At 43.0% G+C, this 14,008-nt stretch overlaps 1 protein-coding gene across 2 annotated transcripts in view; it reads left to right on the top strand.

Moving 5' to 3' along the window:
- The first annotated feature begins 2,393 nt into the window (after positions 1–2,393).
- The window catches only part of tph1a (tryptophan hydroxylase 1 (tryptophan 5-monooxygenase) a), a 45,506-nt gene continuing 33,891 nt past the window's right edge, over positions 2,394–14,008 (top strand). Inside the window, exons 1-3 of one of the 2 annotated variants that reach the window (XM_041197611.1) lie at positions 2,394–2,492; positions 11,084–11,221; positions 13,568–13,751. In XM_041197611.1, the coding sequence (XP_041053545.1) occupies positions 2,394–2,492; positions 11,084–11,221; positions 13,568–13,751 (421 nt within the window). Of the gene's footprint in view, positions 2,493–11,074; positions 11,222–13,567; positions 13,752–14,008 lie in introns of both variants that reach the window. The other variant, XM_041197610.1, reaches the window with a different exon arrangement.

Here is a 14,008-nt window from a genome sequence, read left to right on the forward strand (position 1 = left end):
GCTAATAGTAAGGGATGTTTACATTTACAATCGTAAGCAATGAAATAGATTGAGTGTTTGGATCTTTCTGTTTCAGTAGTTTTGCTGGACTCTTCCCATTTCGTTATTAATTGGGAGAAATTCAGTGAGGGCAGAAAAAAAGATTAAGGTGCCTAATGTTTTCTAATTTCCTGATTGTTTATGAGAAGGGAACCATCGAAACATTTCCCAAAACTGGTTTTCCCAGGTCCCAGTCTATTGGGTTTGATAGTTATTCCGAAATGTGAAAGATTAATGATCCTAAGTCAAACAGGAAAAACAATGTTAGCGTCCTAACTTTGTACTCATAGCTTTAATATCATTAGTGAATTGAGCGATTGGAATTCTTGGTTCCGGCACTCGCAAAACCTCGAACCTCGGTTGTTTTATTTTGATTTTTTTTGATATTTTTGATAAAGGGCGGCGCAGAGAGAGAGAGAAGTAGCGACAAGGAAAGAAACAGAGAGGGACAGAGACAGATAGAGCTAAATAGACAGGTGGAGATAGGAGCAAACAGGTGCAGACAGAAATCAAAGGAAACAAATATAGAACAAAAACAGAATTACCTGGAAAAACTCAGCGGGTCTGGCAGCATCGGCGGAGAAGACCCATGACCCATGAGGACTCGAAATGTCAACTCTTTTCTTCGCCGATGCTGCCAGACCTGCTGAGTTTTTCCAGGTAATTCTGTTTTTGTTTTGGATTTCCAGCATCCGCAGTTTTTGTTTTTATGAAACAAATATAGAGACGGACACAGATGCAAGGAGGCAAAGATAAACCGACTAACACAGACAGGCAAGGGCAAGTAATTATAGGTGTAGAGACAGGGAGAAATAGAAAGGGAGCTGCAGAGAAACATGCAGGTAAAGACAGAAAGGCAGAAAGGATAAAAAATCAGCTAGGGTCACAGAAAGGAATGAACAGGTAGATGGGCAGAAAAGATGAAAACTAAGCGACATAGAAACGAATTAGGGAAATGTAGACAAATGGAGATTGAGCTAGTGAGGGTTGGAAAAACGCCGAGTTAGGTAGAGAAATGACAGACATGGGGAGCGAAGAGTGAAGCGGTTGAAACAGAGCCTGACAGTTATAAAAAGAGATAGAAAACAGAACTGAGAACGAGACTGAATAAAGAAAGAGTTTAAAGAAAAGAATAAACAGACGGATAAGGAAAGCCGGAAAAAAGAAACAGAAGGAAGGAAACAGATAAAGATGTAAACAGAAAAAAAAATTGTATGACTACAGGAAAAAAAGTGAAATAGAGGCAGATGAAAAGAGAGAGAAAGATTGAAAGGTCTAGATAGAGAGAAGGAGAAGAGAGAAAAATAGATGCAGGGAAAGAGGACTGAAGGATAGATGGGGAGAGGGAAACGGACTGAGATGGGCAGCCGGCTACAGTACATTGGTGAGAGGCGGCAACGACACTGATTTCACGGACAAATTCCGTGGTTTCGTTTAGCATTGATGAATTTGCAAAGCCACAAGCTACCTGTTTATACTGAGCACGCGGTAATCGGTTTTAATCTATTAGGTTTTAAAGTCTGTCAGTGAATTGTCATTAAGCGCCAAAAAAAATTGACGCGCAATGAACGAATGGCTAATCATTTTGGAATATCATGTTGAAATCACAATTGTCAGTTCCCTGTTAGTTGCTTTGTGCTTGGACCCAGGGTCTCCACTATCTCTTCACTCTCTGTAGTTGCAGCCGCTTCTCATTCTGGCTGCTTTCATTGCTACAAGTTTGCTTTGAGGCTTTTTTCTTCCCCTTTGAGCTCTCACGTCATCCAGTAAAAATAGTTTGTTGTTTTTTCCCCCAGGTTGTAAATTCAATGGAAAGGGATGAGATGCAGACGCTGGTTGTTGCGCACATCCTCACCCCACCCCCATCAAGGACCCACCATTTGCAGCAATTCCCTTTTGGTAAAGTGTTTATAAAATGAAATTTGATTTAGCAATTTAATTACCTAATTTAATTTACTTTATTTAATTAATTAATGTCACTCTCCAGTCACCCCAATGCCGTCACCCAGTGCACAAACACTCTGCTCCCAGGTCAGGGTGGGCTCTGGGAATGACGTGACTCCTTTTATTTCCATGTTTGCTCTTGAGTAACTTTCCTGGGAGATTAAGAGGAGTTGGGGAAGTGAAGAGGGCGTAGTGCCGACTCCTTGGTCCGGTATAAATAGCAGAGCAGAGCAGAGGAGAGCAGAAGGCAGCAGAGCAACTGGACACAGCAGGGCCCAGGGGTAGCACAGTAGGTGCAACACCATCAAGAGCAGAGCGCAGGGCACACACCATCAGGCAGGGCAGCACCGGGTGAAGCAGAGCGCGGGCACACCCTGGCACGAACAGAAAGCAGCTGGGATCTTGGCACCATGTACTCCAACAGATACGAGGGACCGAGGAGAGGACGATCATTTGAATCCATGAACTCCGGTTTGGACGAGAAGCAGCTGAATAACGAGGTTAGTCGAGTTTTTTGCCCATGCTTCGGGCTTGTTTCCCGTTATTTGAACGGCGGAAGGCTAGAAAACTTATTTCGTGGAATCTTCGCCGAAGTAAAGTGTCGAGGTGGGCTGGTGGGCGAGACATGCGTCCCCGTCCCCACAAAGGAAGTGTTTTGTCAATGGGTTATGCCCTCCCCTCTGCCCCAGTTATTATATCTGAGACTGTCCGGGGTTCCGTGAAACCGGTGAGAAGTCGCTGGGTCGCAATAGCTCTGAAATGTGGTGAGATAATCGCCAACGAACCCGTTACATGTCAGTACAGAAATGAGGGGAAATGCAAGTGTTCAGAGGAGTTTGAGAGGAACGTGGCGAGGGTCAGAGCTCATCGGTTTAGGTGCAGCAGTGATTCAGTCTAGAGTATCGTATAGTGAACCCTCTCAGAACAGGAGGTAGCCAACAGAATATGTCCTCACAGCACACTTGTACACAACTCAAAGTGGAATCTGTCACCCCTCCAATTATATCATTTTGGGTATAGAGTAAGAATTCGTCAGGAAATTCGTGCCAATTTCAGATTCTCTAGCTCAGACCCATTGCCCCCCCCGCGCGGTTCTGTTGGATTTAACCTGTTAGATCTGGGCGTAACAGAGAAATTTGTGTCATTCAATGCCACTCTCAGCCTGCCCGCTTCCTTTGAAGGTCACAGGATTCTCCCACATAGTTTACAGTCATTCAGGCTATGATGTGTCTGCGCCCTCCCCAATGGTTAAGAGTGAATGGGATTATCTATTGATGTCGTTCTCTTGGTTAAACATATTTTGGAGAGCTGGGAACGGGCGAACAGTGAACTGGTGCAGAAATACAGTTGTGGTATTTATGATTAACTATTTTGCTGATATTCCAAACTCACTTTTAGCCTTCTGTCCTGCTGCCGAAGCCTCTCGTCATTGTCAGTTGGAGATAGGATTTTTTAATCCAACGTTTAAAGCCTTATTTATTGCGCATTAACTAAAGCCAGCTATTCATAGCTGACCCGTGCTGAACACTTGTCAAATTAAGTAGGATTGTAGGACAAACCTGGCACTGAAAATGTGGAGGCTTGATGTCATTCGAATCAAAGCCCCCCAGGTAACGCGCATTGAGGAAGGATTGTCTAATCGAAGAAGCTAAAGCAAAAAAAAAGTGTAAATACACTGGATCCTTATTTGCTGCCAAAATAAGGGCGAGAATGGTGGCACCCATCGATATTTATGCACAAATATTACAGCAACTTCAGACAGGGCGGAAATCCGAAAGTTGCCATGGGAGATGCTACTCAACCGTTATCTTTTGGGGAAACAGCTGCTCATTGCTAGCCCCACCATTTTGAAGTGCCTTGAACTCTGTATATTTCCATGGTAAGTAGGAACTAAACTTTCCAAAGAAGTCTAGTCCATTTCAGCCTAAGTATTCTTTTAGCCACCTGAAAAGTATTAACCTCTGACACTAAATTAACGATTACAAGTGTGGAATCTCATTCCTCCATGTTTCAATTATTAGAAATTTTCCTTCCTGTTTATCTTTCTTAATACATATTTTTCTTTCCTTCTTTTCCTCCCTGGCCCTGATTTGACATTGAATTAACTCACTCTAGTTTATACTTCCTTCTCAGTCCTTGTGCTGTTAATTCCACAATCCTTCAATATGGCTTGTTAAGCAGATACAAAGTTTTTTTGTCTTGGGACTCAGGTCCAAGATGTCCAGTTTCCCTCATTTCACCATTATCAGATTGTACTTTTGGTAACTTGTTGCTCAAAATTTCATCAGTATTAAATGGGCATGGGCAAGTCTAACCAATAGTGGGCACATTTTGTTGCTTTACTATGGCAAGCTATGGCCCAATGTATATACAGTCCTTCATATTCATAGCAGCTAGCAATAGACACATTCACTAATATATATACATGCACAAACAGAGAAATGCATACAGTTCCTAATGCAGGAACCATGTGGTTAAAGCACACCCAGGCATAGAGTGCCCAACACACACACATGGCAGCTAACATGCACACACTGGACGAATAGCTCACACACAGGGTTACTAACACACACATACACAAACACATACACTGACTAACTCCATTCATCCACACACTCAACACACATATCCATCATGTAAAAACAGGGGCTACAGTAGCATAACGGGTATGTTACTGGGACAAGTAATTGAGAGGCCTGGACTAATGCCACCATGGTAGCTTGGGAATTTAAATTCAATTAATGAAATAAATCTGGATAAAAGGCTAGTATCAGTAATGGTGACCATGAAACTGTCAGAATACAACAAAAACCTACCTTGTTCACTATTAAAATCATTCAGTTGTACTCAAGAAGGTGGCTTGCCATCCCCACCATTTTAAAGGCAATTAGGGATGGACAATAATAAATGCTGGTCTTGCCAGCAATGCCTACATTTGAAGGATGAATAAAAAAGGTCCATTAACACATATGTAGTGACTAATACAGAGACACAAAGATTTGTGGTTCCTACTTTTGTGCTCTCTAACCCAGGATTTTCAGCACATTCACTTTACTTATCATGGGCCGATAACTGCAGGCTGTCCATCACTGAAGTAAAACAGAGTTCGCCCAATGATTTTACATTCATCCATTTAAAATTGAAACAAGGTAATGGGATAGGTAAGATGTTGTCTGGTTGCGCTCTCTGGATATTGGTTTTCAGTGAGTGAAAAATGCACATTTATGAAATAATCACTACACAGCCCACAGTACACACAGAGTCCATAAAATATACACTTGCAGACCACTATTTTACATACAGACATCCAATATACACATACAACCCAATACATATACATGCATAGAACCCATCAATAAGCATGCATGAACATACAGACACAACTACTAAACACTTAAACAGCCTTAATCATAGTCATAAAGAACATCCAATGTGGCTGTGATGCACTATCATTCCTCATCCTTCTTGACCTGCTTGCAGCCTTTGACATGGTTAACCACAGCATCCTCCTTTAATACCTTTCCTCAGTTGTCTGGCTGAGTAGAGCTGCACTCACCTGATTCTACTCTTACCTATTCAGATGTAGTTGGATATTCTTCAGCAATGGCTTCTTCTCCTGCTCTAGACCCCTACCTCGGTAGTTCCCCAAGGAACTATCCTTGACCTCTCCTATTTCTCATCTGCATGTTTCTCCTTGGTGATATCATCTAAAAACACAATGCCAGATTCCACATGTATGCTGAAAACACTCAGTCTGGACAGTTAACTTAATCTTAGCGGCAATCTGTTTTTACATCGTAACCTTCCAAGGCTGCTTCTGTGGTGTGTGCTGCTCTTGACTGGCTTCTGTTTCAGTTGACCACTCTTTCTGCTTTGTATTCTGCCTGTCTGCTTCCCCATCCCTTTTCACTAATTTGTTATTTAAACCTAAGCTATCATGGCCAATGGAGCACATTTTCAGAAATCTATTGGTAGAGGAGGAAACTAATTAAAACAATTAAATTCATGGAAACATTAAAGCACAGAAAGATACCACTCAGCCCATTCCAGCTCTCTGCAGAGCAACCAGTCAGTTCCATTCCCCCACTCTTTCCCCATTGTCCTGCAAGTTTACTTCCCTTAAGTCCTATCCAATTTCCTTTTGAAATTATTGATAGTGTGTACTTCCACCATTCGCTGTGTAAAAAAAGTACTTCCTCATATCACCCTGTATTTCTTGCCCAAAATCATAAATCTGTGTCCCTAGTCCTTATACCATCAACTAATGGGAACAGCTTTTCTTTGTCCACCTTATCTAAGCCTGCAATCATCTTGTATACCTCAGTCAAATCTCTCCTCAACCTCCTATGCTTCAAGAGGAACAACCCCAGCTTTTTGAACTTAACCTTGTAACTAAAATCCCTCATCCCTGGAACCATTCTGGTAAATCTCTGCACTCTGTCAAGAACACTCACATCCTCCCTGAAGTGTAGTGACCAGAACTGGAGGCAGTACTCTAGCTGTAATCTTAACAGAGCTTTATAAAGGTTCCCTACATAACTTTTTCGCTTTTGTAGTCAATAGTCTGTTTATGAAGCCCGAGATCCCAAGATATGCTTTGTTAACTACTCTCTTAATAGGTCCAGCCACCTTTAACAATCTATGCACATAAACCCTCAGGACTCTCAGTTCCAGCAATTTTTTTAAAACTTTGCCATTAAGATATTGTCTTTCCCACCTGCCTGTAAAAATGTATCACCTCACATGCCTCTGTGTTAAATTCTATCTGCTACTGGTCTGCCCATTCTGTTAGCCTATGTCCTGTTGCAGTTGATTGTTACAGCCCTTACTGTTTGTCATACTTCCAAGTTTGGTATCATTGGCAAATTTTGAATTTTTACTCTGTATTCCAATATCTGCGTTTTTTATGTACCATAAAAGGCAGTTGTCCTAGCATTGACCCTAAGGAAACACCACTGTCTACTTTCATCCAGTTTGAAAAACAACCATTTTACATGACTTTACAGAGGGGAGAGGAATGGATATATTGAGTTGGCCAAATATGTTTGTCAAAATTAATTTGTTCTGAAAGTGCAATAATTTGAAGTGGGAGGAGGGTCATTTTGGCTGGGTGGAGTTAATGTTGAGCACAATTGGCTGACTAAAGGGATGCTATAATAATCATGAGTCAACTGGATGAGAACAATGCTCAGCTGTATTCTCCTCTCTATGGTGAAGCCCACACAACAGCTGGTTTACTTCTTGACTCAGAGATCCCAGCCAGGTCAGGAGCTGCGGTAAGCTCTGTGCTAAAGGGCAACTCAGGTTGACCAAGGCAGGGGAGGGAGGGAGACAGGGGTTAGCTATCTGGGGCCCAGGGGTGGTGGGAGGGGGGAATGACAACAATGTGCCAGTTTATATCCTTGAGGGTCCCAGGCCTTTAGCGAAAAATCTATCGATCTACTAAATGAGCATACTCAATGATTTAGCCTCCACTGCCCTATAAGGTGCAAACTTCCAAACACTCGCCATCCTCTGAGTGTTGAAATTCCTACACATCTCAATTCTAAATGGCCTCTTGCTCTGAGACTGTGTCTCCTTGTTCTGTATACCCCAGCCATGGGAGACATCCATCCTGCAGAGCCCTGTAAAAGGTCTTTATGCTTCACATCGATAGACTCTCAGTCCTCTGCACTCTCAAGAATACAACCCATTCTCTTCACTCTCACCTCATAGGTCAATCCCACAGTTCCTGGAATCAGTCTGGTGAACCTTGGTTGCAATCCCTTGATGGGAGATCTATCCTTCCCTAGGTAAGGAGACGAGCAGGACACATGTTAATCCAGGTGAGGCCTCACTAAGGCTGTAGCCAACTGCAACTAGGCCTCTTTAATCCTGCACTCAATATCTCTTGCAATCAAGGGCAATTTTCCAGTTGCCTCCTTACTGCCGTTTGCACCTGCACGTTAGCGCAGTTACTTTTGAACGGGGGCACCCAGGTTCTTTTGGCCGTTTATACTTCTCATTATCTCTACATCTAGGAAAGGCTCTGGTTTATTGTTCCTCCGACCACAGGTGGAGAGCCTCACACTTTTGACCTTCATACTCCATTTGCCATGTTCCTAGCCACTCACATAGCCTGCCTAACTCCCCTTGAGGGCCCTTTGCATCATCCTCGCAACTCACTGCAGGACACCTGCAGGACATGCAATGACTTGGCTGCAAACACTGCACAGAGAGCATTCTCAGAGGGCTCAAAACTGGGTTAGCAATACCTGCTGGGTTGCCTGATGTGTGCTTAGACCATACACTCATGAATAACGGGCAAGGCTTAAACATACCCTTGTTGGGATGCTCAGTGATGAGACTACTGATGATGTGAGACAATAAATGGTGTATCGGTAGAACCACATCATTGGAATCTGCTGAGGAACCAAGTGCAACGCGCCTAAATCCCGTGACCATTACAACAACTAGCAACATAATGAGAATACAGCAATCCTAACCAAAGTGCAAATACACATATATTTAGCAGTGCAAATCATATACGCAATATTGATTGGACAGCTGTGTCACTTATATACCTTTAAATTTTTTTCATCTTTCTTCTATTGCTATGCCTGGGTGTATCTCTGACATCCACAGTTGAGGTGGAGGCAGCCTGCTGACTGCTATGCCCTGTTCACCGTGATGAGTTTGATGGACTTCCTCTGGTGGTCTGAGGCCTAGAGGGTCCTAGCCTGTTAAGGGTCTTCTGCTCCAGTGCAGGTGCACCCCCCTTGACCTGACCTGCTGCAGGGGATGGGGCCACTGGTAAAGGGGAAGTGGAGCAGCGGGGCAGCCTTTGAGTCTCCTGGTTTGATGGCCCCATTGTGCCAGTTAGCAGTCCTTCCTGTCGGTGCCCGATGGCACTTCACTGGCTCTTTGTGGAGAAGGGGCATCTCGAGGTAGATCGTTCCCCACCTGCCTTGCCATTGATGCACTGCACCAATGGCTAGAACAACAGAGTGCGGGTCAGAGCCACTGCATGTTCCTGGGCCTCCAAGGCAGTTGCCACCCTTTCTATGGAGGCAGCCAAGTGCTCATATGTCAGAGCCACAACAGCAGACAGAATTTGGATAGACTACTTCAGCCTTTGGTTCAGTCTGCGCATGGTCTCTGGCACTTCTGCCTGATGTTCCCCTGTCTGTCTCTGCATCTCCAACAGTTCTGTTATGGCTGAGTCCAGAGGCTCATCAATTGTTTGGGGCTCAGCACTTTACCACTGGACTGTGACCTCTCTCTTCTGTTGTGAGCGTTTTTCTCCTGCAGGCAGGCAGAAAGATTGAGTGTCATCCCAATGGCTGCATGAGCAGTTTAGGAGCATGCATGCCTATGCCAGCTTCTGTTCCTCCCCCAGTAAGTGATTAGCAAATGCACTGCCTGCAACTGGTACAACATTGGCACTGCACCCAGGTTCTTTTATGGGCCCCACTGGTGCTGACCTGTGCTCCTACCTCCGTCCAGGCTGCCTTGGGCAGACAGGAGGGCCTCCTGCTTCCATCCCTGGGGGACAGGAGCTCCCACCTTTCCCAGATGGACTGGAAGAGAACCTGCAGTGAACAATGGGACCACTCTTCTGCTCTGCAACAGTCTGGCATCTTCAGTAGGTTTCCCCCTTTGGAACAACAGCCAGACCGACGCTGCAGTCTTTGTAAGTGAAGGCCTATCCAGATCCCCTTTAAATATGGCACCTGGACTTGTGGTAAGGGTTGGGGTGATGACCTCCGGCCTGCTCTGCTGCAAGATTCACCCTGCCCCTCGTACATGCTTATCTAACGAGCTGACTAGCGTGAGATCGCACATGGTCAGCCCTCCCATCCCCTGAATGGAAATCACTCTGACTTCTGCTCTTGCCTCCCCGTTTATTCTCCAGAACAGAAGATTCCACTCAATGTGTGAGCTTGGGAATTTGGTGAGTGAGGGAATGTTAAGAGTTAATCTCTTCCTAAAATCTAGGGCAGTATTTTCCATTCTGCATGGGGGGGGGGGCGGGGCGGGCCCAACACACTGGAATGTAAAATGACGTGCGATGATGTCAGGCATGCGTCCTGATGCCGTCGTGCTGTCTAGTGATATTTTGTTCAGTGGGCACACGCCGGAGTTCGGCTGAGCGCCCACCAATAATTGAAAGGCCTAGTAAGGCCATTAAGGACCTAACTAATTTCAAATTTATGCTGCCCGTCCAACCTAATGGTTGGCAGGCAGGCGAAAAGGCCAAGAGCAAGATGAGGTTTCCTAAAGTTATAACAACTTAAATAAAAACTTTATTTGAAAAATGAAACATGTCTCATCTCATGTGACACAGTCACGTGTGGACAAGTTTTGTTAAATTTTTACTGTAATTATTTTTTTTAACAATTGCTTCAATCTCCCTGAGGCGTGAAATTGCAGTCCGGAGCCGATCGCGGGTGGTGGTCGACTCCACGACCGCTCCTGCTGAGCCCGCTCAACCAATGAGGAATCCTGGTTCTAGTCTAGTTTGCATTTAGCATTTAACTACATTTTATTGTCAAAGTTAAGTTTCTTTCAGTCTTAGAGACAAACAAGCTCTACTTAGGTAGCTAGTTTGAACTGCTTTTCTTGCCAGCTGCGCCTACTTGTCTCTGTAGAAATTCAGTGAGTATAAATACAGGTGGCCATAAGTGCACAAAGTAAGCAACACAAGGACAGCAGCTCATTGCTGAGTTTTTTTTCTCCTTTATTCTTTCATGGGCTGTGGGTTTCACTGGCAAGGCCAGCATTTGTTGCCCATCCTTTAATTGCCATAATCCTACCTGCTGCCATGGTGGGATTTAAACTCATGCTCCCAGGCATTAGCTAGACACAGTATAGCTAGACACTGAGTGTGAGCTTGGGAATTTGGTGACTGAAGGAATTTTAAGGGTTAATCTCTTATCTAAAATCTAGTCTAGTTTGCATTTAGCATTTAACTACATTTTACTGTTAAAGTTAAGTTTCTTTCAGTCTTAGTCAGGGATAAATAAGCTCTCTACTAGCTGACTTGTTGCTGTAGAATTTCATCTAGTCTCAATACAGGTGGTCTTTATTGATGTCTTTTTATATCTGGCAGATCAACAAGTCGAATTTCAGCAAAATTGAAGAAAATAAGGAGAATAAAGAGAATTGCAATGTGTCTGTAGAGCGGGGACGAGTGGCTGTTGTCTTCTCACTGAAAAATGAAGTAGGAGGGTTGGCGAAGGCACTGAAACTCTTCCAGGTAGCATCATTTCACACATTTGGGGCGAACTAGGAGAAAACATCATTTTTACTTTGTCTCTCTCTCAAATCATTCATTCTTGTTCATACCTGGTACACAAACATGCTCCATGAGCAATTCCATATACTCAGAGACTTCAATTCTTGCAAACATTCATTTTGCGTCACAGTAACTCCCACTTCTAGTTTTTGCTCAGATGACAGGCCATATGATCAATGTGGTACTAGGAGCACCAGATATGCTCATATTCTCTAGCAATCTACAAATTCTTATTAATCCCAATCAGCAGTCCCATGTCTCCTCATTGACTTCTTGTCTATTCCTGCAATCCGGGTTATATTTCCCTTATTTTGGGAATAAAAATTACTGTACCTTGAATGGTAAAAAATGGACACCAAATCATATTGTTAGGTGAATGCCATTTGTCCCTGAAAATTTCCATTTTAAGCAATTTTTTAGAATTAATGACCAGAAACTACTATCAGTACCCAATTACAATAATGGTGCTTTTATATTTCTCAATCACCCAATTTAAATTGGAATATACATCCAGCAGTGGAGACTGCAAAGCTTTAAGTTTCCCAATAGTAGTACTGATCTAATTTTATAAAGCCGATTCGACAGTGTGGTCAGAATCTATGATAGGGTTCAGTCAACAAGCACCTGCAACATGTGTCTACTGTGTCTCACTTACTGACCTCACTCCCAGCCTGGCCTAAATTTAATTGGTAACGATGGCCCAACCTGACTCCTGCAAATAACAAGTTGTAATTGCGTAAAAGATTGGTGTTTGTGAATGATTATGCTTTAAATGTTAATTTAAAAAAAAATGGCATGAATTAAGTAAGTAAACTACACACTAAGTAAACAAAGTTGTGACTTGTCAGCTGTAAGGTCTGCCTGGATAAGTGAGGTAGGGACTGCCAGCTTAAATCAAGTTAATTAGTGGATGTATTCAAATCCCCAACACTCTTCCAAATCTCCTCAGTGTTAATCATTAACTCAATCTTCCTACTTATTTCACCCTGAACAAAAGTGCATGGGTTTATCTTGATTGTCCTTTAGAAAGATTTAAGAGTACTTAGTGAACAGTTAACAAATAGGAAAGGCAACATACTGCTGGAAATCTGAAATAAAAACAGAAACTGTCAGAAGCACACAGCAGGGCAGGCAGCATCTGTGAAGAAAGCAACAGAGTTCAGATGGAAGACCATCATTCTGAATACTTTCTCTCCACAGATGCTGGCCAGACCTGCTGAGCACTTCTATTTTCTGTTTCTCGTTCAGTTAACAAATGCGCTTTTTGCTAACCATCCTAAAGACATTTAAGAACAGTACAAGAGATTGCAAAACAGTGGAATAGAAAAAAAAAACTCCACTTGGTTTTGTTCACCCAGGGGCAGTACTATGGCGTTGCAACCTGTGTAGTTTCCCAGTCAGGGTTCTGAGCAGGTCCAATTCTAGTGACTGTCTGCCACAGGCCTCTCAGCCTAATAAACTCTATTTCTACTTGACTGGCCTGTATGGATCTTCTCCATTAAGGAGAACATTTGGGCACTTGCCCCAGTTTCAGTCCCCAAACCAAATCTTTGCAAGGGGCCATGCAAGGCAAACACTGTCCTTGTGTTAACTTGTATAATCACAATGGCTTTCTTCAATTAAACTTTAGCTGAAGAAAAATACATGCCCTGAGATCCTTTCATGAACTATTTCACAGTCAAATTTAGCAAAGCACAACATTATATTTATAGTTGCTTGGTAGTACAGAACTTGAATATTGCTTTTTATTCTGCACTCATCAGGACAAATGCAAGAATGCCAAATTTCAAACAATCACAGTTAGTACTACAGAAGAAAGGGTGCTGATTAGTTGGCAGGTTGACTCTGGATGGCTGAGGTGTTGCCGTGGAGAAAACAATGGGGAACTATATGCTCCCCAAGCTCTTGGATAATTCAAAAAAGGCACACGGCTTGAACATATTCCTTTTGATTTCAAAGAATGGGTCTGTCTGTATGAATGTATGTCGCTTCTAACAAGCGTTAATGAGCCATGTTACAAGCTTGACTGATTATTTTAAATTGGTTATTAGTGTAGCTACTAGCACACACAGGATTGTTCAGCAAGTGCTGCCCAATCGCAAAATCACATCTAACAGTAGACGTTTTGTTTTGGGTTTTGGTGCAGGCTGTGAGCACCATTTGTATTCTGCCCATTATGAGCAACTGAACAACATTATATTTGACCCAAAAAGAAAACATTCCAAATAATGGTAATCATGCTGTGCATTTTCAGTATTTTGTGTTTACACCACCCAATTTCATGTATTATCTCCATTCACTCTCCAGGAGAAACATGTGAACCTGGTTCACATCGAGTCTCGAAAGTCCAAGAGAAGGAACTCTGAGTTTGAGATCTTCTTGGACTGTGACAGTAACAGAGAACAACTCAATGAAATCATCCAAATTTTGAAAAGCCACTTTAATGTGGTCACCCTGAACCCACCTGACAACTCCTATGCACAGGGAGATGGTAAGAAACATGTCAATGCATCACTGTGAGTGTGTGATGCTGAAACTGTCTGTGAGTATTTCAGTGGGCCTGTTACATTAATATGTATCATTAGCAATGAGCATATCCGCATGTATGTCAGTGTGCTTGCATGTCACTATTGATCTGTCAGTAGATGAAAATTTGAGTGTCAAGTAAGTGAGTTAGTGTGTACTCTAGTCAGTTTGTCATTGCAGCTGGACCGCTATTGAGCAAATGAACATGTGATTGTGAACTTA

This window comes from Carcharodon carcharias, chromosome 10, assembly GCF_017639515.1.
Source record: "Carcharodon carcharias isolate sCarCar2 chromosome 10, sCarCar2.pri, whole genome shotgun sequence".
Classification (NCBI taxonomy): Eukaryota; Metazoa; Chordata; class Chondrichthyes; order Lamniformes; family Lamnidae; genus Carcharodon; species Carcharodon carcharias.